This window comes from Pholcus phalangioides, unplaced genomic scaffold (assembly GCF_987345545.1).
Source record: "Pholcus phalangioides strain wild (caught in Gottingen) unplaced genomic scaffold, Ppha-v1.0 ptg000017l_1, whole genome shotgun sequence".
Classification (NCBI taxonomy): Eukaryota; Metazoa; Arthropoda; class Arachnida; order Araneae; family Pholcidae; genus Pholcus; species Pholcus phalangioides.
In genome coordinates, this window is record NW_028301610.1 from 3085742 (window position 1) to 3110321 (window position 24580).

At 34.3% G+C, this 24580-nt stretch overlaps 1 protein-coding gene across 1 annotated transcript in view; it reads right to left on the reverse strand.

The window, feature by feature from the left end:
* Nucleotides 1-835: 835 nt before the first annotated feature.
* Nucleotides 836-24580, reverse strand: part of LOC149072113 (uncharacterized) — a 54225-nt gene continuing 30480 nt past the window's right edge. The window contains exons 15-32 of the mRNA XM_089246739.1: nucleotides 22458-22560; nucleotides 22256-22331; nucleotides 18443-18530; nucleotides 17417-17629; nucleotides 17171-17308; nucleotides 13271-13400; nucleotides 10725-10930; nucleotides 10294-10464; nucleotides 9989-10168; nucleotides 9776-9877; nucleotides 9552-9653; nucleotides 9027-9224; nucleotides 8580-8716; nucleotides 8275-8442; nucleotides 6578-6780; nucleotides 6150-6319; nucleotides 5884-5986; nucleotides 836-986 (exon numbers count right to left, since the gene is read on the reverse strand). Coding sequence (XP_089102865.1) covers nucleotides 905-986; nucleotides 5884-5986; nucleotides 6150-6319; nucleotides 6578-6780; nucleotides 8275-8442; nucleotides 8580-8716; nucleotides 9027-9224; nucleotides 9552-9653; nucleotides 9776-9877; nucleotides 9989-10168; nucleotides 10294-10464; nucleotides 10725-10930; nucleotides 13271-13400; nucleotides 17171-17308; nucleotides 17417-17629; nucleotides 18443-18530; nucleotides 22256-22331; nucleotides 22458-22560 — 2570 coding nt within the window. The 3' untranslated portion in view covers nucleotides 836-904. The remainder of the gene's footprint in view (nucleotides 987-5883; nucleotides 5987-6149; nucleotides 6320-6577; nucleotides 6781-8274; nucleotides 8443-8579; nucleotides 8717-9026; nucleotides 9225-9551; nucleotides 9654-9775; nucleotides 9878-9988; nucleotides 10169-10293; nucleotides 10465-10724; nucleotides 10931-13270; nucleotides 13401-17170; nucleotides 17309-17416; nucleotides 17630-18442; nucleotides 18531-22255; nucleotides 22332-22457; nucleotides 22561-24580) is intronic.

Here is a 24580-nt window from a genome sequence, read left to right on the forward strand (position 1 = left end):
ATAATTTATTAATATTTTATTAATATTTTTATTAAAATTTGAAATTTTTGCCTGCTATATCATTTGTACGAACACACTGGAACTTATTCCGCTTCGAGTGCCCTTTTTTCCCCACCCCACCAGTCCAAATTTCTTATAAAATGGCCTGACCCACATTCACTAGAGTCTATCAGAAGTAGTGAAGACAGAAAAAGTATTAATTTAATTATTCATATTGTCTAAGTTAACGAGATTTGTTCATAATTTTGAACATTTGATTCATTTAAAAAACGTTCCTACCCAATGGGTTCAATTTTTTTTAATTCTTCTGGACAAAACCATCCCCTATCTCTATCGTTCCCATGTTAAATTCAACTCACTTTACGCGATTTCGTCTTACGCGATTATTTTGCAGAACCAATTAATCGCGTAAAGTGAGGTACGCCTGTACACCGCATGCTTGAAATAAAATCATTTGTGTAGCGATAAATAAAGTGTATTTTGATGGGAAAAAAACTGTGTTTGTGTGATGAATTAAATGAGGTTTTTATATTGATTGAAAAAAATATCCCAGACCCAGTTTATTCTGAGTTTTATCATATACTTCGTATTACTTACTTGTGCATACTCTATAATATAAATTTGGGAAACTTACGCTCTGTAGTTATTTACAGGGAAGCTACGTGAGATAGTCTAGGGTGGCAAGTTCGGATGGGCGTCAAATTTAATGCACAGGTGGTCGAATACATTTCACTATAATGGGAGTAGGGAGGAAAAACGTATATAGAGCGTCAACATTGTCCAAAAACAGATTCGTGTGAATATCCGTTTCTTTCAGCAAAAAATAACAACTAGAAAAATATGATGGTTTTTATTGATTAAATTATCATGAAATGAGAAATGTTCAAAACAATTGCGAAGTCATTTATGTCCAAACTGGTTCATTTCTCCAAGGTAACAAGCTCATTTTTGGTATCTTGTCACCCCTACAAACTTCGATTGGATTCCTGTGAATATAATTTTAAAAAAAATTAGCCGAATGAAATTGTTTCGTTGGATAAATAAAAAACATGTTAACATCAAGAATTTTAATTTAACCGGGAATGAGAGATTTGAAAAATTAATTCTCAGAATTCTCTCTATTTGCGTTGAATTTTTTTGAGAAAATTCCTTCTTTTTGTTTTAATTTTCAATCTGAGAAGAGCGAAGACAAATTTTGAATCACTGCTATTATATATGCTATATATATATATATATTAATTATATTTACATTATATATTATTGTAATATATATATTATTTTATATATTTACATTATATATATATATATAATGAATTCCATAAATTATATCTACATATTTCACTACAAAATGTAATACGTAACAAAGAAAGTTTCTCAAGTTGTCTTCCTCAAAAAAGTTATGAAAAAAGTTAAGTGCATTCTTCTCACCCTGAAACACATGAAAACAAAAACAAAAAAATAGCAGCGGAGAACAATTATTAAAGCCGCTAAAATTTGTTAAAAATCATAACAATTGGCTACTTATCCGCTCTAGCGCTACGATATTCATAAATAACTTCTTTTTTCTCACACACACGCATCTGGCTCTACTTTTTAGATTTTTCATCAACGTCTCTAATCTAGAAACGAATCATTTCTCTCTTTCTTAATCTGTGCTGTACATGATAATATGTTGTTCGAATGATGTCTCCCTAACGGCCGTATTCCCAGTCCAGTTTCAGAACGCGATCCAGGTTCTAAACCGCGTTTCACCTCAAAATTGGTATTCACCGCCCCCGAATCGAGATCCACCGACCAGCTTTTCGAGCCTGAAACTGAACCTCCGATATCGGCGATCCAGCAGGGTGGATCGAGTTTCAGCGCATGCGCAGTGAGCATTATCGTCGCTGCAAACACAAACATCGACGTAGTAATGGCGGTCGCGCTGAATTGTTTTTACGATGAGCCGGAATGAAATAGGGAATTTAGAATAATTTATTAATTATAAGGTGATGAGTGACCGCGTTTAGGTATTAAATATATGTTAAATAATTACCCCCGATCAATGAAAGCTTTCAACTACTTCTTGAAGCCATCAACAAGTGACGAAAGAAGGTGAGTAATGATACATTACTATGATTTCCTTCAAATCTGAACTTTATTCGCTAAAACAATGATCATTATCAAATAATGATAGAATTGTATGTGTAATATACTCATGTAATTCGTATTAATGACAAATTCGTCTTTATGGTACCTGAAGCAGGGTCGTAGTGGGCTCTCTCGATGCAGACTTTTTTCTTGAGTGAGGGCCCCTGAAAGTATTATTATGTAAAATGAAGTATACAGTTTTGTGAGGGCCCCATTCTCTCTGCCCTTGGGAAGTGCTCCGGTTGCCCAGCTTATTTACGGTCCTGACCTAAAGGTTAAAATGGTGGGGCATAGTGTCACGCTTTTGAAGTTTTTTCCTCTCTGAAAATAATATATCATGGGTCTGAAAAGAAGTCATGAATATCTCTCTTGAATTGCAGGAATAGTCACTTGTATACAGCGTATACAAAAAAAAAAATTTGTATCACTTGTATACAAAAAAAAATTTCCCCAACCAGGGCCATCTTAAGATCATGATGGGGGGCCTCCGAGACGAGAAATTTTTCTGTGGCCCTACCTGGTATATTCTAGAAAATTTCAACCAGATCTCATTTTTGTGGGGGCTCTTTTTCTCTTGAGGAGCCTCGTACATTAAGAACTCACAAAATGTACTAGGCAAAAGCGATCATTACAGTAGTGCATTGTAATTCCTAAAAAATACAATATTCACCAACACTCTAAAATATAGATTTGTGTATGAAATGTTTCATCTCTAATATGAAAATATTTATATTATTGCCGAGCAGTAGCTTTTACCTCTTGGCAGGAATATATTTATTACATGATATTTTGCTGCTGTGTGTAAACATGACATTTTCCTTCTATATTCAGGCGATCTCGCTCATAACATTCCCACGTATAATATTTTCCTGCTTAGTACTCGAACTAATTTTTATTAAGATTTCCTGTTTAAAGCATTTTCCCCGCTTACATTTTTCATGGTAATTTTTTGAAAAAAAAAACAAACAAAAAAAACTTTATAAGCAGAATCCACAGTATTTGCACAAATGAAAACACATGCACAACAAAAAATATTTTCTGTGGTGCATTCTCATTATCCAAAATCATATAATTATCAGCTGATTTCATTCTATTTGTGTATCGATATTTTGCATATAAATACCAGTTCATTGGTTTATTATTTACAGTTAAACCTCACTACAATGATACTCGATATAAAAATAAATCCCTCTACATCGATATTTTGAAAGTCTTGTTTGGAAATTCCTATAGTATAATGTTAAACTGCTACAGCTCGATTAGAGATGTGAGATGAGAATATTAATATGAGAAATAACTTGAGAATAATTCTTATTATTTTTGATAAGAACATTCCCCAGTAATTTATAAAAGTAGCCTTTCCAGAGAATATTCTCTAGGATATTATATATAATTATATTATAAATAACTGGAGAATATTCTCATTAAGAATAATAAGAATATTCTCAAGTTATTTATTTACAATAGTAGTCCTTCCAGAGAATATTCTCGAATATTCTCCTTCGTGACAATATTCTCAAGAATTTTGAATCTTTACTTGTCATACAACAGCAATCCCTCTACAATGATATTTTTTCTTGATTTGCAGAATATCATTTTATCGAGATTTCAGTTTGTGATCATACCTTTCGTGCTCAAAACACCAATTCAAAAATTCATGAAATTACTTTTTGGAACCTTATTTATGTGCAGTTAATGCCAGCATTGGGCAATGAGTGAGTGAAATTTATAATATTTAAGTAATCTATCATTACATAACTCGTACCACGTGATTGCTGATTACATGTGCTTTATTCGTATTATGCAGTATGATTCCACTGTACTTGAAATCACAACACATGAGTATAATTTGCTTCATTCTTTAGGGAATTTTTTTTTTCATGAAACCTATGTTTTTAATTTTTCAGATGAAACAAGTATTTGGGAACAAAAGTAGGGTGAAAACACCTATCTATGATAAAATGTGGCTACTGAACATGAACCGACTTCATCAAGGAAGAAAATCTCTATTTATTTACTATGTGTGTTTGTGTGTGTTACACGTACCATAATTTTTTTTAGCTATCTCAAATACTTCCATATAAATATGAATAAATTATGTTTGATAATTGATTTGTCATTATTTCTTAAGTGAGGAAAATGTTAGCCTTTTTTTTACATAGTTTGAATTTGTGCTTTAATTATGTTCAAGTTACAGTGTAAATTTTGAAAGTAACGAATTACTAGATTATTATGTAAATACAGTATATATTTAAAAAAAATCCAGATTTAACTACCAATCCTGCTAGTAAAAAGAGGAATGGAAAATGATTTTGTTGATGAATAATGACATTGAATCTACCAATATATGTCAATTTTTTTTACATTTTTAGTCTTGGCTATTAATTTACCCTTTAGTTAAACATGAACATGATTCAAAGGCAATGCATTTTGCATATTAAAAAAAATTGTGCATACACTAATGCTTGTATTCACTGTCAGATTTGAAACTTCGTTTACAGATTTTTTATTTTTAAGAATCTTTCAGCTTCAAGGACGTCCTTTCAACTTATATCTAATAATATAATGAACTGTTTTCAACTGAATTTAACTTTTTACGTAAGCTAATCATAAAACTAGTGCATATGTTGGAACAGTTTTTTGTCGAAAAGACAAATTTAATATTCAATAATTTAATATTCAATAATTTAATATTCAATAATTTAATATTCAATATCCATCACAAGAATTACTATTAGCACTAAAAAATTTTTTTTCGAAATCAAATTTACTGAACTTTGTACTTTTCAATTTTAATGTGCTTATCTTATTAGTGTTTACAAAATTGTGATTTCAGGTACAAAACAATCGTAATTTAAAAAATATTCAGATAATTATTTTAGAAAAATTTTTAACTTTATTAGTATTTTTTAAAATATAAATTTTACACAATTGCGACCATCCTTTTTTCCTTCATTTCATTCACGATTAATAGAATTTGTATGTGCTGATAAATACATTTTTTTCTCTTCAAAGCAATGAAAATCGCATACGCTGATTATACGTGGGAAAATACAATACATGCGATATAAATTATTTGCTAATAATGATATATATAATTTATCTAATTTGAGAATATTAGCAATTCCGCAGCGAAATTAAAAACCATCATTATAGATATATTGGGAGTAGGAAAGAAAAACGTAGCTGGAATGAAATGGAATTTCCATTAAAAAGGGGATGATAAAACCATATTTTGCTTATCGAAAAAAAAAATTGTTGAAAAACGTAAACACAAGAATCCTTGTGTTTTGAATCCATTGAGTTTTCTACTTCATTAAAAGATCAAAAACCCTTCATCCAATCAGCATCGGATCTACTCTCGCCAAGCTAATATACGCCAAATACTCGCCAACTGAACCGAGTTTTACTTGATACGCACTCGAGACTCACTGGTGAATACCAAATTCGCTCTAAAACTGAAACAGGTTTCAACTGATCCGCGTTTCAGGACCGTGAGTGGTGAATACGGCCGAAAGACTCTAGGGTTGCGGAATTTTTAAATTCATTCTTGGCCTCTATTGTGGTTCAAAATATTAATATTTACATTTTTTAGTGACCCATAATAATTTCGCCGAATTTTTCGAATATTTTTGGGCATATTTAAATGAGTAGAATCAGCGGCAATTTTTTTTTTTTTTTTGAAGACTTTTGACCCTTTCCTTGTAAGTAGATCAAAAACAAATGTTGCAGTAATTTCTGTTACGAACTTACCAGTTTGCTGGCTTTAAGAATGCTACAACTTGAATAGATGCCAAATTTACATTGTCGCAAAGTATTCTTGAAAAAGTAACTTTTCGAATTTCCTCCAATTGTTCTGAATAAAAGTAATGAAAATTTGTAGCAGAATTTGGTACTTAACCACGAAGAGAGTAATAGTAATAATGATGTTTTGTTAGTTGAACGAAGGCGCAGTAAAGCACATAATTTCGATCCAAAATAGATGTCAATATTGTTTGTGCAGAATGTTGATGACTTACGTAGAGTAAAAGATGATTCCATTCCTCCATTTTCATACCAGAATCGATCTCCATGCTTCAATCGACGAAATTGTTCTGCTATGATACAAGTGAACGTTGGTCCGAGATTCGCATCTGGCAACTGTATTTCTGCGATTCCGGCGGGGAAAAGGTCGATATCGTCGACGCTCCTATACGATAAGGTAAGCAAAAATATTCACAGATATAAGCTAAATATAAACTGAGAATGTGATAAACATCGACCATAAAGGTTACTTTTCTCAGAGAAAAAAATCTCTAAGTTGAAAGATCGTTCAGATCGATATGATCTCAAAGGTAATCCAGATTTAATTATTTTTCTGTTTTAAACAAATTTAATTTTTATATAATGCTTTTCGATCCAATTAATTTCGACAGCGGTAAACAATTAAAAAAAAAACTTCCATTACCTGTATAAGCGACTGAATGTTCTCGCTGATGCTTCATCCATTACTTTCTGGAGCTCCTCGAAGTTCCTAATCCGAGGCAACCTGCAATGTTCTCTCCATTCGTTGTAACCGGGAAGACCGTGATCTCTACCACGTTGAATATTCAGTGCGACAAGATCCAACCCATGAGTCTCGTTTGAAGTGGCAAATAAATATTTTGATAACTAGAAAATAAATTCATGGTATAAATAATAAATCATGAGAGAAATCGTATTGTACTGTATTACGTCTTAATTTTCATTTCGCCGCTGGTCATCCTAGATGTCTTTAGAGTATAAAAAAAAATTGTTTCTAAAAAGTTACAAATTTGAACTTTCTCGGCAGTATCTGTACCGTGTCTAGTGAAACGTTCTTCATGCATTCATATGTTAAAAAAAACCATTCTCTTACGGCCAAAATTGATCGAGTAATGAAACGTTGAATTTTGTGAATTTTACCCATATTCCTTATCAAAAAATGCGTTATTCCAGTCAAGCTTGGTTGATAACACACCATAGTTTATAGTATAACCGATATAATTTTCTTCAGATTTCCTCCGATGATACAACATCAGGTGGTGTTAGGGCCTTTATGTATGAATTAAATTAGCCAAAATTATTTGAAATATCAATGTAATGTACCAATGCGTGTGTGTTTTCTATATTAACTTCCCTTCTTTTTGCACCTAAGAAAAATGTTTCGAATTTTTAACTACCTATACCTCTGTTTACATATATATATATATATATATATATATATATACATGAGCGATGTTCTACTGAAAATCTTTTATATAGAACACAGGGACCGTATAAATATTAAATTTCCTAACCTTTTTTTCTTCCTTTTTTGACTAGAATGTCTTCTAGAATCATGGGTGAAAACATCGGAAACATTTCTTTGTAATCTATAGTTTCCTCTGAGACCAGTGGTTTAGGAATCACCTTTTAAACAACAATACGAGTGAACACTTTGATATATAGATATATAACTGTGTTCTATTATTATTTTTTTATTTTATAACAACTCTGTAGGTAAAAGACTATACCTACATTGAGACTTGATTAAGGGTACCAGTAGTGTGAGTTTGTGTACCTAACAGCCTGAGTGCGTATCTAATTTTGTATCTGACTTTTCAGTGCTGCTGTCTATATTTGGGAGTGAAGTATAGTAATAATTGAATAGTTGTACCGTTGTAGGTCTGTTGCTTTCACGAGCGAGCACACTGGTAGCGATTCCACCAGTAGCGTGAGAGACAACTTCAGACTATGGTGTCGCAGGGAATTTTTCTCTAACAAGGTTGCGAATAAATTAAATAGCTTAACTCTGGGGGTCGTGAATTCTAACACCATTGACAAGTTTAAAGGCAAATACTATGTTTATAATGGGATCAATCGAGAAGCTATCCATAATTGGATAAGACAACCAAAACTTTCCATGAGGGCATGGTATTATAATTTTATCGTAATCGTTATCTTTTTCGTGATAATTGCTCTTATTTTACGTTGCTGTATTTTAGATAAATTTAGCTTCCATATCATCCACCTCGTTTGGACATTTTTATCTGTTGAGGCCTCCGTATTCGTATTCAAACAGAATGGCATCTGTATAAGTCATAATTTCGAAAATCGGAAAGAAAAAATCAAATGAAGCTATCGATCAATATACATGCTACTCACATGTTCACTAACATATCTGTCGAAAGATTGCGAAGCTTGCTTAGCACTGCCGAGGATGAGTGTCTCCACAGAATCTTTATTGCATAACACACTTGGATTTTCATAGAATCCTTTCAACGATAAATTTGACAGTCGTTCATTTTTTCTTGTAGCCAAGTTGAACTTACCCTGAAATCGTAAATGACAAATTGTTATAATAAATTGTTAATTTAGTCATGATTTTTCTCAAAACTAATGTATAACGTAATTTTAGCGGCAGAGAATGTAAAATATCTAAAAAAAAACGAATGCTAGTTCAGACTTACTTGAACAAGAGTATGGCCCATCCGGAAAGCAGCTGCCGCAAAAGCATTCGTGATCCCAGGGTTCAGTTTGTCATCGTAATCGAAACTGTAGCCGGCCAACTTTGGTGACAGTTTAAAGGAAGACATTATCTTACTACCTAGAAGATTATTTGGAAATTTGACGGAAGAAATGAAAATAATTAGTATTCATGTTTTATTCTTATGAAAGTACTTGAAAGACCGCGACGTAAAGAAGAGACTCGAACTGCATTATACTGTAAGGTAACATGATACGTAAACGCGAAGACAGAATTTTTATGCACATTAATGATTCCGTGTGTATGCTTGAAATAGAAATACAAAAAAAGTGTTTCGGTTTATATGCACAAGATTTGTAGTATCTATAGATTGATCTAGTATCTATAGATACTAGTAGAGAGAGAAATAATGATCAAAACACTTAATAACCCAATAAAAGGGGTAAATATTCAGAATATGTTATATGTTGTAAAACTGCTCCTATTATTCTTCTTGTCTCTCTGAAAATGATTTCATCATTCCATCCGGCGTTGAGTCGACCCAGAGCTTCAGCAATTCTGTTGTGTTCTCTCATCCATATAGTGTGTATTACTGTCAACAAAGGATGTAGGTTTACTCTCGGATCTCCTGAAACAGAACGCACATAAGTATTTCAAATTTTGATTAGGCTATATGCAAATTAATACAAATTCATTGCTACAACAGGCAAATTGTTTAACGAGGTGGATGATAGAAACATGTATATAAATTCTATGGTTTTACCATAAAAAATTAAATTCACACTTACTTTATCAAATTTATAAGATTGTTTGCGAAATAAAACTAATTCTCTACAAAAAAAAAGGGTATAAATAGTAGTAATTTTACGTAGAGTATATATCTAATATTCGCTGAAAATATTTCTTTTTATAGAAAAGTACCAACATTCATTTATATAATAGATTGTAAACCTACCAGATTGGAAAGTACATTTCGTACATTTCGTATTGCATTCTGAATCCATATTTCTGGGGAGTAGAACCTCTTCTCTATTGCCGTAGGATGTTTTTAACATACCTTTAATGAATAAAAGAACCGATTGGTATCCTAACTTCAGTCAAATGCATTCTAAATAATTTACTCAGAAGTGTCAATAAATTGTTTCTTTCTTTTTCATATTTTAAAATTCTCAAACTAACCTCCTTCAAACGTTCTAAGACGCTTGGTTTCATTATCTGAGGATCCGTAAATTATTGAAGCATCTATGAATGCTGTGACTTGATTTAACTGTTCCCTAGGACCTGAAAGAGGAAATTGACTTATTTTTAGGGCAACTGATTACAGATTTTCATAGAATTTTCATAAAATATATGAAAATGCACGCAATACAAATGACAGTCTGCTAAACTCACCAAAACTGCAATCGGGACGAGGTGCTGGAAGAGATCTTACAAACTCCATACAGCTGACATTATATTGTGAATAGAAAGGATCATTATTGGGAATATAAATTGGAAGACAAGCGGGGTGAAGCAGCTTTATGTTTTTCCTAATTTCTTCGTGACAGCATGCTATTCCGTCGCCATTACGTGCTGAAAAACGTTAAAGCATGAAAAATTTAAGAGGCATATAAATATTGAATTTAACTTTTAATAAAAAAACCAGAGAAAATGAAAAATGAAAAAAGACTTAGCTACTACCGCCGATGGATATTTACCTCTGTTGAGACCAGTGAGAGTAATGTCGTGAGATAAGAATTCACCCCACTCTGTGAAAAGTACGGAAAATTTTCTGCTCGGTTCATCCGAATCTGGATTGCACCTATATGATACTTCTCTTGCGCTCGGTAAAGGTCCACCATCGTACGAGACGCGAGGCGTGTTTATACCTTTTTAAAAGACGAAAATATCCATTGCTCGTGAACCACAAAGCCAGTTTAAAACATATAAATATTGTATTTTTCATTGAATAAATGAGTTAGAGAAAATCAAAAGCTTAAAAGAATTCAGCTACGCCATGGATGGATATTTACCTCCGACACGAGTTTCGTGGGCAAAGAGTAGGCAGGACAGACTGTGCTTACTGAGTCTTCTGAGACTTATTTCCTTGACAAGATTTCTATTGTTTCAAAGTAAATAAAAAACTCACCATCGTGATACCTGGGAGGTAATAGTCTTGGAAACGCTGTAAGACTCTTTCCCCATGCCCGATACTCTAAGTTGTTACAACTTCCATCCATAGTCCTGTATTTGGTGGACGAACATGGTGGTACTTTCGGACACGTATCTTTTAGCACAGTATTCGTTAGGCTGAAACGACGTAGCCCTCTACTTTGAACGGAGTCAAGTTGGAATCTGAAGTCAAACAACAATATTACTCTTGAGGGAGTTTGCTACCTTTTTAAGTCCTTGTTATTATATTGAATGTGTAATAAAGGGAGCCAATAAAAAAGAAAAATTTATATCTGTTAAAAAACAAACCACATGTGCAAATAAATAAATTAGATATTACTCGATTTCATCTGTAATTCATTCAAGAAATATGCTAATCATATTATTAGCGTAATGTTTCTGACGAACGACGACAAAACATATCTTACTAACAGAGTTCAAAGTGTGAAAGTAAATTCCGTTTTGAGTTCTAAAAGACAAATTACATCTGGTAAGGATCAGTACTGGACCTATTTTATTCCTAATATATATAAATGACCTGTGTAACTTTAATTTGAAAGGAAAAATCACTGCTTTTGGTGATGATTTAGCTCTTTGTTACTCTGAAAGCTCTTCAATTAACTTGAGAAAAATGATCTTAACTCAATAAATATCTGGTTTAGAAATAATAATTTAAAATTAAATACAGATAAAACTAAATATATGTTTAAAGAGATATAGATGGCTTTTTTTTTTTTTTCAGCCAGAGATATCAAGGAAACAGTTATTTTCCGGATATTATGCTGAGGTGAGCTCGGAAAGAAAAGTCATCACGTCTCCGCCGGGACTCGAACCCAGGCCCTCTTGCATACCGGGCAAGCATGCTACCATCTACACCACTGGCGACACATGAATCTGCCTTCCTAATTTCACGCACTGTGTCGTGAGGCGCTGAAGTAGAGGCATTAGTAGCCTCTCTTAACTTCAGGAAATGGCCCCCGGGTGGGACGGTTTAGAGAGATATAGATGGCTTTTTTATATATATATATATAGATGGAAAGGATATAGATGGAAAAAAGCCATCTATATCTCTCTAAACCGTCCCACCCGGGGGCCATTTCCTGAAGTTAAGAGAGGCTACTAATGCCTCTACTTCAGCGCCTCACGACACAGTGCGTGAAATTAGGAAGGCAGATTCATGTGTCTCCAGTGGTGTAGATGGTAGCATGCTTGCCCGGTATGCAAGAGAGCCTGGGTTCGAGTCCCGGCGGAGACGTGATGACTTTTCTTTCCGAGCTCACCTCAGCATAATATCCGGAAAATAACTGTTTCCTTGATAAATATATGTTATTTGGTTCTGGTACTTTCGATGATTTTGGTGTCCTAAAATATCATAGTATGACAGATGGCTGTATCTCGGATTGTATGTGCACAGTTGTAAATAAAGTAGACACCTTTAAGTATCTGGGGATTTTTTTAGATTCAAAACTATCCTGGAAAACACGTATTAATTATTTGAGTGTAGAATTAAATCGGAGCATTAGGAAATTTTATTTTATCAGGAATAAATGTTCCCAATCTATTTTAAAACTTCTTTATTTTGCGTTAGTAGAATCTAGATTGAGTTACGGCATTACATGTTGGGGTGGGACATACTTCAGCAATCTTTCTTCACTTTTTGTCACACAGAAGTCCTTCATCCGTATCATTCTGAGTAAAAATAGACTCCCGCATACTCACGCAATCAATTAAAGCTACTCCCTCTGCAACATTTGTACGTTTATAAAAGTTTAAAAATGTTTTATAAAAGAATTGGCCATCTCAATCTGAAATTACTGGAATGCAATTTAGACGTCATGCTATACAGGTACCAAGGCCAAATAAAACTCGTTTCCAAAAATTTTCCCTTTATTTAGCTCCCAAAATATTTAATTTACTTCCTCAGTTAATAAAAGAACAACCTTCATGTACATCTTTTTTTGTCAATTTAAAATGTTGGTTGTGAACTCAAGAAGATTTAAATTATCTGTTTGATATTGTAATGTAATCTTCTTTTATCTTGCATACGCTGCTAAATGCCAAATTTTTTTGTTTATCAATTCCATTCCTGTTGCCACTTATTTCTTGGTGTTATATATATGTGTGTTTTTTTCTTTCTTTTTTTCTCTCGTTACTATTTATGCCGACAGATATGTATCGCATATTGTTTTGTGGGCTCACAAGCTTGCCTAGCCCCTAAATGTTTTGTAACTGTGTTTAAAAATCTTAAATAAAGGAAATTTGAAATTAAAAAAAAAAAAATTGAGTTGCTTGTGATTTTTTTATCTATTTTGCGAACTGCAATCTGTATTTAATTATCCCCGATGATTTTTTATGTGTTTATAGATAGATGAATATAGTTTAGTTGTTGTGCCACCTTATTGTAGGGGGCCGACGGCCTTCAATGCAATTAATATGATCTAATCTGAAATCTACCAATCATATTTTTTAGTATAGTCATCAGACATAGTTTAACGAATTTTAATTAATTGTATTATTGCTCACGTTCTGACTAGTTTTAAGGTAGCTTCAACGCCAATCAAACCATCTCTCGCAAGCTGACTTAAATCCCATCCTTTAAATTGGAAAAAGCGTTGATGATAAAACTCTTTTGTCTCTCTTCGTGTGAAAAGTCCTAAAATCAAAGTAAAAAATAAAATAAAGTTCATTTCTAAATCACACAATTTCAATAAAAACCAACAATTTTTTTAATTGAAGAAATAAAAACCGGCAGTGTTCAGAAGCACACCAGTGAGTGTTTTAAGTATTCACAATGTGCTTCACTTGAATGTCTTCAAGCATTAGAGACATTTTCATTATTTCATCATCTTGAAGAAATTTGATTTAGAGAATATAAACAAAAATATTCCATCTCTCAGGTGTTCTATAGTTTCAATAAAATTTGACTAGTTGAGAAGTTTTACACTAGTTTCAAGAAAAGACTGATCGATTTTCTCTACTTATTTCTAATGTCTGTAGGCTTCTGCTACCATTACATAGCTTTACATAAAAAACAAAAATTTTTTGTTTGGTGAATGAAATTTTTTAACTGTATTTGACTATATTTGGTATGCTGATTTCAAATGTGAAAACGGATTTTCTCTATTAGCTCTACATTTTGAGATTCAGCATAGCTACATTATGCAATGTTTGACTATACAACTTATTGAGTAGTGGGTATGTTGAGGAGTTTTATGTGGATTAATTCCTGCTTTTTTTCTTCCTTGTTCCCTGTACTGTTATTAGCTGGTTGTATGAAGCCATATTTGTTGGCATAACCTAGTGTCTACACCTAATACAACCTATAAAGTTCTTTGTTTTCTTTCAAACCGAGCCCAACTTCAGTCTATCGTCACAGGCAATTTACTACCGAATGAGTTGAGCAGAACGTGTTTCTTTGTTTTCAAGATTGATGAAAAGAAAGAATGACATCCAGTCGACGACGTTGTGTTAATCATTCTGGTGCATTTTGCTACATATGTCTTGTCCTAAAAATAGAGCAGAAAAGTCATTCCCGATTTTGTTAAAAGAACTTACCTTGAGTACTTTGGCGTTAGGCTTGGTGACCAAGGGGAAGTTTGGAGAAACACACATTGTGTGTAAAACTTGTACAGAACACCTAAGACAGTGTACTAATGGAAAGAGAAGGGATCAAAAACTTCCAATGTGTGGTTTTGAGGGAACCCCAAATTTGATGCTATTATTTTTGTATTTTGAATATTATTGACACAGACCAAAATAACCGCAGCAAGTGGACATATTCCGATTCAGCCTCTGCAATCCCCATTGCTCACTCAACCAAAATGAAAGAAGAATATGATGCCATAGGTTTGGTCATGAAGAAGATTAGGTTTCACGATGGGTAATTTGTTTTAACTTAAAAATGGTTAACTTTCTCCCTGGCCAGCAAGGAGGCTACACGAAATGTCCTTGTTTCTTGTGTCTATGGGATAGCAGAGCCAAGAAATACCACTGGATAAGAATAGAGCGGCCTATGAGAGATTACATGGCTGTTGGAGAAAGAAATGTCATTCGTGAAACCTTAGTCGGACGAGACAAAATCATCTTGCCTCTCCTGCGCATGAAATTACGGTAAATGAAACAGTTCATGAAAGATCTTGACCACCCTTTCTTTGCATACATGAGACAAGAAGTGAATGGAATAAGTACAGAAAAACTTGAAACTGGAATATTTTTGATGGTCCTCAAATCAAGAAGCTCCTAAAGGATCCTGATTTCATGGATTCAGGGCGGAAAGCGGGGATCTGATTCGTTCATTACATGCACAGCCGTTTTCCTGAGATTCTTGGCGACACTAGTGAAAAAAAAAGGGTGAACGATTTCACCAGCACATAAAGGCAGTGGAGGACTGATATCAGGGCAGATGTGATACTCATATGATGGCAGATTACTGTTGGAATCTCTGCTAAGAGACTGTGTAAACAAAGTTCACTCAAGAATTTCAAACAAAAGGAGCTTTCAGAGTAGAACAGATTTCTTCGGTTTTTATTTCATTCTTCTCATTTGTAATTTTAAATTAAACAATTGTAGATTTGCAGAAGTGTTGCTGTGCTTTTCTTCAAGTTTCTTTCTAAAATAGAATCTATCCAGTTTGACCAATGTTTTTAACCGCATCCTTACAGTTAGAGACAGACTTACAGCTCGCGACTTTCTTTATATTTCAAAGATCAATACTTTCACACTCTTTTGTACAGGGTGATTCAGAAAAGATGGGGAAAACTTTCAGAAGTGATAACATACCAATACAAACAATTGTCATCACATAATGATGCATGATCTAACATAAAATGCAAACGCGCTAACACGTTTCGAAACGGCCGTTCCGCGAACGTTAAAAGGCTTTCCTGTTGAAATTTATCGAGAAAGAAAGAACACCATGCATGCAAATGTAACCTGGGGAAGAAGAATAACCGTATGCAAATATACCTCACAGTGAGTAAAGGGCGCGGACGCTAGCTCTGTGAAGTTATTCCAGCGAGTAACCGTTCTAACAGTTGTAACGTACGGAAAAATGGCTCACTTTAGTAATACTGAAAAAGCCGACATGCATTTCATTTACGGAGCTGCCAATGGAAGTACCACAGAGGCAGCACGAATGTACGGTGAGCGTTTTTCCCACAGGCCGTTGCCCAATCGGAAAACATTTGTGCGCTAGCATCAGCAACTGTGCGAAACGGGATCCTTTCTTGCTTCTCGGTCTGATACAGGTTGTACAAGGACTGCCAGGACAGCAGGTGTGGAAGAAGAGATTTTGAAGATGGTGACAGATCAGTCAACTACAAGCACACGAGCTGTGGGCCGTAGCCTTGGTGTGCCACAATCTACGACATGGAGGGTGCTGAAGGGTGAGAGGGTGCACTCATACCATTTTCAACGAGTCCAAGCATTGAATGAAGAAGATTATGCTCGTCGCGTAGACTTCGCCCGCTGGCTCTTACAGCAGAGTGCAGCACGCCCAGATTTTGCGCCAACTGTTCTTTTCTCCGATGAATGCACTTTCACACGAGATGGTGTATTTAGCAACTACAATAAACATGTCTGGGTGTCTGTAAATCCACATGTGCATCAGCGACGCTTCTCCATCAATGTGTGGGCAGGAATCATCGGCGACCTCCTAATAGAACCGTATCTTCTGCCGGAAAGCCTTGACGAGGCAAAATACCGAACGTTTCTGCAAAAGGTGCTGCCAGACTTTGCTGGAGGATGTTCCAACTGCCTTCAGGCGGCGTATGTGGTTCCGGCACGATGGAGCTTTGGCCCATTTTGTGAGAGAGGTATTGCGCTATCTGGACGTCACTTTTCCAATCCGATGGATTGAGCGAGGTGGTCCTATAGCTTGGCCAACACGATCGCCCGATCTGTCGTGTCTTAATTTTTCCTTTTGTGGAGACAGCTGAAGACTCTGGTGCATGAGACTCCTCTTGACGGTGAAGAGGAACTAATCGCAAGACTTTCGGCTGCTGCTGGGGTAGTTCGCAATATGCCTGGAATATGCCATAGCGTGAATCAATGTCTCCTGGTCTTTCACCGGTGTCCTTCTTGCATCACCTTTGGCGGTCGCTCTTTTGAGCAATTATTGTAAATTATTCATCAAAATTTCTTGTATAACGTATACGTTATTCTTGTATTTTCTCCTCGTATCCTCGGTTTTACTATGTTGCGGCCTGTAGCACGTTTGCATTTCATTTTAGACCATGCATTCTTTGATAAAAAATATTTGTTACCGTGTGTACTACTACCTCTTAAAGTTTTATCCATCTTTTCTGAATCACCCTGTATATAAGAGCATGTGTGTATTCTTTTAGTGGAAAAGCTACTATATATTCTAGAAAGTCTAAGCATCAATGGATTTTTAAGTATTTACATAAATTTATTTTTTCTTACCCTTTCTCTTCAACTCTAGTTCTAGCTGGTCGATTTGTTGTACCATAGAGAGTCCTTCTTCACCAGCAGCATCCAATTCACTCAAAGAAATATGTGGAATAGCTATCACCGGATCATCATTAGCAGGTCTGATGGAGCCTTTGTAAAAGATTTTTCAATCATTTAAAGAGTTTCTTGATTTTCAAAAGCACATGAAATCTAAAACAGCGGTAAATTATACAAAGCATTTGTGCAATCGAAAACTACCAGTTCCTCGTGTTGGCGGTGGCTTCTTTGGGCAGCATATCCCTGTATCATCTTTATTCAGAACGCAAGATGATAATTCCGATTGAGAAACGGATTCGAATCTAAATACACAAAGACCAGTTGGCCTGCAAACACCTTCAGATCCATCAATGACAATACAGGAATTTTCTGGAATGTCTTCAATGTCTGGAAATACAACCGGTGGTTCTTCCCCTATGAATTTAATAATGGAATTTTAAAAATTTTATAGTGGCTGAAATTTCAAATAAAAAATGTGAGCATTTTTAACTCTTAAATGCTCAATTATTTTTTTCCAGCTGCTAAATTTTTTCATAGTTAATCACACGTATAGTAAGCCTGAAAAATCATTAAAAAAATTATCTCGAATTGCACTGCTCGTACAGTGCCTTACAGAGGTCTCATAGAGTCTCAAAATTATCCGTAAAATAAAAATATTGAAGTAATATCACATTCCAAATATATAACTACCTTTTCTATGATTCAAACTATAGTAAAAAAAACAATTTGGGTTGCAAACTTCAAGGTAAAAAAGAACGAAATGCAAGCAAAACATTTTAACTAATTAGCGAAACCATAGACACACATGCTCTGCAACAAACAGAGTTGTTTTCGTTAAATCGGACATCTGAAAGCAAATTCAAGATATGAAATGGAAAGAAGACGACCTCAGCTTATGTTCAAAGTCGATTCTGAATTTTTATCTTCAAACTGTCTGCAGTAATGAACGTGTGAAGGACCCTTTTCATATATGCAAAGCTGCGCGTATTTAAGGGTTAAATGGAAGATTGACAAATATATTGCTCGACATATTTCACTGCACCCACTGTGTATATATCACAACCTCAGTTTTAATAGTAATACTGCACCCGACCAAAGTGGGTGATCGAATAGCATCAGAGTAAAGTAGCTGTGAGTTGAATACATTTTTTGTCCTGTTTTTTTTCTTTTGTTAATCGCACAACGTCATTAACATTTAATGTTTTTATTGGAAAAAAAAACACTTACGTTTTCTCCTGTTCTCGGACTGTTTAGTAATGATGCAAATGGAAAGAAGGACTACCGTAAGTATGAATTTCATCACAAATTCCGGTAGCTACAAACCAAACAAAAAATAAACTCATTTTAATACAAAACAAAAATCCAATCGTCAGTTTCACTATTTTTGATTATCAATGTCTAAATCTATCTTATATTTAAAATTTTAATTGACCCATAAATTTTTGATTATTAGAAAACACGATACGATATAATACCATTTTTTTTATCATAGGAGAACAATAATAATTAATTCATCTCATAATTGAATCATGTGGAGAAATTTCTCAGCAATGTTCTTTAAGAAGCACATGTAGAAAGTGGATACCAACAATTTTAATTTTTCCAAATCTAAATATAGGTTTCGAAAAAAAATATTTTGGAAAATAAAAAACCTGGAAAAACTGCAAAGCTCACATTCTTTATCTCGGTATCATTAATATAATATATATGTTCTTCACGGTATATATAGTGATAATTACGAATATAATATCCGTACACGTAATGTATTTTACCCCGCTGCAGCTCGCACTAATATGCTTATCAACAATATTAATACTGCTGGCCCACGCTGCTGGAATACGCTACTTGCCGCTTTAAGAGAAATCAATAGCCTACGTCCCCTACGTTTAAGACCCGTTTAAAAATCAAACACAAAAGCCATAACAGAGATTTAGTATTTTTTTCTCATCATAACATCGATTTATCTTGTTTCTTTTCGACTTTTTTTTTTCTTGATTGTTTTTGCCAACCCTTCTTATCCTCCACGGATCTCGTCAGGACATTTATTTGTATGTCCCTTTCTCCTCCGTGGTCCAACTGTAAATGTACGATTTATATCATATTGTTTAATACTCTTATTTGTATCAAAAATTATATCAGTTTTATAATACTCTAATTTTCTCATGTACGCAAATAAATTTGATTTGATATAGTGAATTTGTACGCAATTACTATTTGCTAAACGAGAGATCAAAGTAAAAACACTTTGATAATCAACAGCATAAAATACCTTTTTATTTCATTATTTATAGCCCTAGTATAGTTTGTTGAATGGTGTATTCCTATCAATTATATTCTATTAGAGTTGGATACATAATTCTTTTTTTCAAATATCAACGTACTTCTAAACACTCAATGGACTCGTGGAATTTCAGTAGGAGTTTCTAACGTCAAATAATCACACTGCCAGAGGATTTGTTCCAGAAACTCTGTACTTAGCATTGGGATGTAGTATAATCTTCTTTAATATAAAACGAATTACTACGATATTTTTGGATACTCTTTACATACAATTACTTTTGGGACGATCTATTGTTTCGAAAACTATAAGATAATAATATTGTTTCGAATATAAATTCTGTATAGAAATATAAATACTTTGATTCACATTTTCTTCACAGCTTTTCTACAACATTGATTCTGTTTGAAAGTAAACATTTAATATGTGAAATTCTGAAAATAAATATCTGAATATATAAGTTGTTTTGTTCTGACAAAACAACTTATATTCATAAATGGAAAGAGATGGCTCGAATTATTAATATCAGTGCTTAGTTTTAATTCTAATCTAGTAATTTTAGAGAATGCTTGCAATTTATATTTTCACTAATTTGAGACGGAAATATTTCACTTTTCGAGAAGTATAAGGGAAGTTTTATAGGGTGCGGACTATTTCAGTTTTCGCACTTTCTTCATTTCTGAATGGTACATAATACTGTGTAAGAAGGACTAATATAGTCCTATAAGAAAAGTATGTTTCTATCAGGAAGATTGTTTTGCTATGTAATTTTAACTTACCATATGAAACACGCAAATCCAGGACATCAATCGATGTCAAAGTTAAATTTTTGTCAAAGAATGTGTAAAGAAACTAAAGGGGTTACATGATGTACTTTATTATATTTCTGTTAATTACTTATATTTTGTTTCAAGTTACTTTGAGACAAATTTAAGCATTTCAACGATGTTCAAAATAAAATTAGCAGAAAGATATTCTTAACTCCTGTTAAATGCTCATTTTGGTTTCCACCAATAGAATGAAATGTTTAGTAAAACTTCATTTTCGTTTCAAAATTTAATAGCTCTCACCTTGCTCATAGAACTTCGGTTTCACGCTAGTTTTCAATTTCTTCAATTTCACACTGAACAAAACATTTTCTTTTAACCGATTCCAAACTTCATAGTTTTTTTATTGTTTTAAGTCCATTGAATTGTCGATCTCCGAAACTAAAAAATGTTTGTTGAAATAAAGAGTGTGTAACACAAGGCAGGTCTGTTTTCGCCTCTCCAAATTTCATATAGCATTAATTTTCGAGTCACGTAGTGATATGCGTGACGCATCAAACCGCCCCAACAAGTCGAGGAGAGAAGCACGCCATCTCCGAACTTGAAGGAAGTTGCACTCTCTCTCTATGTGGCTTCGGGCAACTCTCTTCTCAGTATTTCATTGCAATTGTTTTGATCGTCTCCAGTAGGTAGCGAGCGTATCTTTGCACGCTTCCAACTCATATAAACCGTTTTGAATTACATTGCGTGCAAGTCGTTAGTAGACGCAAAAGCTATTCATTAAACATGTTCAAAATATTCCGATAATACTGAATTAATTCATCTATTATTTACCATAGTGCAAACTAGTACTGTTTCCTCAATCATGAACAAGTATTTTTATCAATCTCATTGGCGTCTTTGTCTATTCTTTTTGATATTTTTCATAAAAAATTAGTCACCATTCGATTTCTTTTAGTAAAACATTTTATTCTGCTTCTTAATTCTGAGGTTACAGTGAAAGAGACGAGCATAACCTTCTATATACAGTGTGTCCTGCAAGTCCTAATTCGTTTTATCTCAAACTGTTCATCGCAGAGGTATGGTTCTAACTTTAAAACATTCTAATGCTCAAAGTGTTTATAGATCACTCTGCACCAGTTTCGAGAATGAAAATACAGTGTCATAAAAAAAAAATATGTAAATTTCTATATGGTTGCCCTCTGACTTCTAATCAGAAAGCTGTTGCAGTCTCTCCAGAAAAATTCATGTTTCTAACTGCAATATTCGCAGAAATATTTGAATTCGAAATCGGGGAAGGATAGCGTAAACTAGCGCACAACGCTTATTTCTCTTATCATATGCTGTTCTTTTGAATTTTGTGATTTTTGAATTAAAATCTCAGAGAATATTGGACTTATAAACATGATTTTTTTTTTTTTTTTTTGTTGACCTCGGGGAAACAGGATGACTTTCTCATTGGAAGTTAGTGGATCGAGGACCGTATAAAATTTTCGATTTTTTATTTTTTATGACATGCTGTATTTTCACTTTCGAAAATGGTTCCGGGGGATTCCTTTATGACGAACGGTTGATGAGATGACCGAATCAGGACTTATAGGACATCCTGTAAACTCTTTTACGCATGTTATGATTAATTCTTTTGCTACTTGTAAATGTATTCATCAACCAATAGTATTTTGTTCTGAATCTTAGCATTTTTAATTCTCTTAAACACGAATTCAGCTCATTCCTTGACTATTTTATCGGTCCAAAATCTTGTACGCTTATTTAGCGTATAAACTAAATTATATTATTTAGCGTTGCATTTTTGTAGGCCTATTTTGTTATGCTTATTCAAATTTAATTATTGTAATGAGTTTTTAAAGTACACAGCCTTCAAAAGTGATAAAAATTCAATATTTTGATGTGCAGTAGAAAGAAACTCATTTGCAACTACCATTGATAAAATGATTTTATTTTTATTTTGATGCCAAAAACAGCCACTTTTCACACCCACACGGGTTCATTCTTCCATGGATCCAAACTCATGCGGGGAATGTTTCCTTGAATACAAGGCTCCACTGGATTTCTGTAATTAGAGAAAATAACTAATCGTACGTAATAACTACCGATTAGAATTACGCGAATGGGAATTGTGTTAATTATTGTTAAATTGTATAAAACTACGTGTAAATGTCATAAAAACTGTATATACCTTAGTCCACTCTTCAAAAAGGCATTTTTCTGAATCGACAAGATATTAGAATTGTCGCAAAGAATTCGAGCAAGAGTTACTTTACGAATTTCTTCCAATTGATCTGAAAATATAGTATTCTACATTGAGTCCATATAAATCATTGCAAATTACTGAAAGCATGATTTGCGTGCTCTTTTTATATCGATACAAATACAAGGCCACAACAGGCCACAAGGCGGCTGTGGATGCCCATTACAAGTATCGATGTCATATTAAAATACAACCCAATTAAAAATGCAAAAACACAAAAATTATAAACAATGTGTGTACACCCATATATATATATATATATATACACACACACATATACACATTGTATGTTGTATTTATGCATATATACATCACACACATACATGTGTGTGTAAAATATATATATATAATGTCCATAAAAAAACAATTATGGTTGTATTATATAAGTATAGATAACTTCTCGATTTACCCTAGCATGTATTTCTTTTTAAACGAGTCAATTGTGTTAGAATTTACTACCCACGGACTAAGCTATTCCATTTATTAACTTTATTAGAGAAAAATTCCCTGCAATACACATACCACAACCTAGAATTATTCCTTACCAATCGATACTGCTGTCCCCCTTGTCAAAGCAGTCGATTGAAGGCGTATTAATAGCCACTTCTCCAGTTGCTTTTTGATAATAATTTCCAAAATTTTCCAGAGGGAGTTCGTCAAACTCACTAGATGATAAGTGAACACAGCCCCCCCCCCCCCCGCTTTACTATTTTTAAGTATCGGAACAACATTAGCAAGTTTCCAATCCCTTGGGACGATACCCTCAGCAACACTACTCCTGTATATCTGCGCGACTCGCCCCAGCAATTCATTAGACCATTCCCTGAGGACCCTAGGATAAATATCACCTGTGCTTTGCTCGCACATACATTTTTTAGAAGATTTAGGACCTCCTCATCTTCCACTTGAATGTCATTGAAGATTTTATTGCTCTATGCAATACCCGTACATTGGATATCGTATTCTCTATTAAAAACCAACGCGAAACAGTCATATTGAAAGCACTACACATACCTACATTGCTCTCTACCCCATACCCTCCTATCGAGAGGGGGGGCGCAACTGTCCCCTTATATCCATTATTGGCGTATCTAAAAAATGATTTTGGGTCGGAGTCAATGTTGTCTGCCAACCTAGACTCAACTTCCTTTTTACACTCATGTCCATAAATTAAGGATAATGCCAGCTCCGGCAAATAAAGGTTCAGAAACAGAACAAACGTTACTTATTCATACAGCCCATTTATTAAACAAAAGATAAAGAACAAAAACGATGGGGTATGTATAATACCATTCATAAAAAATTACGATTTTTGCTCCCTGGAGCAATTGTAAAAAATATCTCCTTTACAAAAACTTACTATTACATGGTTGGTATGATGGTTAATACATTGTATGTCCATGCGATGAAATACAGTCCGTACAACGCCTGGGCATGCTGAGTATCAAATTACCGATCTGATCTTGGGGAAGATCACTCCACTCAGCAAGCAATGCTCTCCGAAGTTCCGGTACACATGTAGGAGGTGGTTGACGGGCTGCAACTCGTCGGCCAAGCATGTCCCACACATGCTCTATCGGATTCAAGTCAGGTGAGAATGCTGGCCATTCCATACGGGTTATATCCTCAGATTCAAGGCATTCGTTTACGATGTTTGCTCGGTGAGGACGGGCGTTGTCATCCATAAACACTAATTCTGCGCCCATGGCACCCCTAAACAAACGCACATGTTGTTCCAGAATGATGTCCCGATAAATTTGGGCTTTCATAGTTCCGGTTTGAACATGCAGATCTGTTCTGGAACCCAGTATAATTCCACCCCAAACGAGCAATGCTGCACCACCGTAAAGGTGTCGTTGAACACATCTGACAGGCCTGCGAGCATATAGACCAATATCTTCCAAACGTCTGTACACGGTTTGCCTTGAAACTGTGGTACCCGTGACTGCAGATAGCTGACGAGACAGGTCGGATTCTGTGCTCCGTCTGCTTCTTTTGGCAGTTACTGCCAAATACCGGTCTTCATTCGGCGTTGTAACTCGAGGGCGACC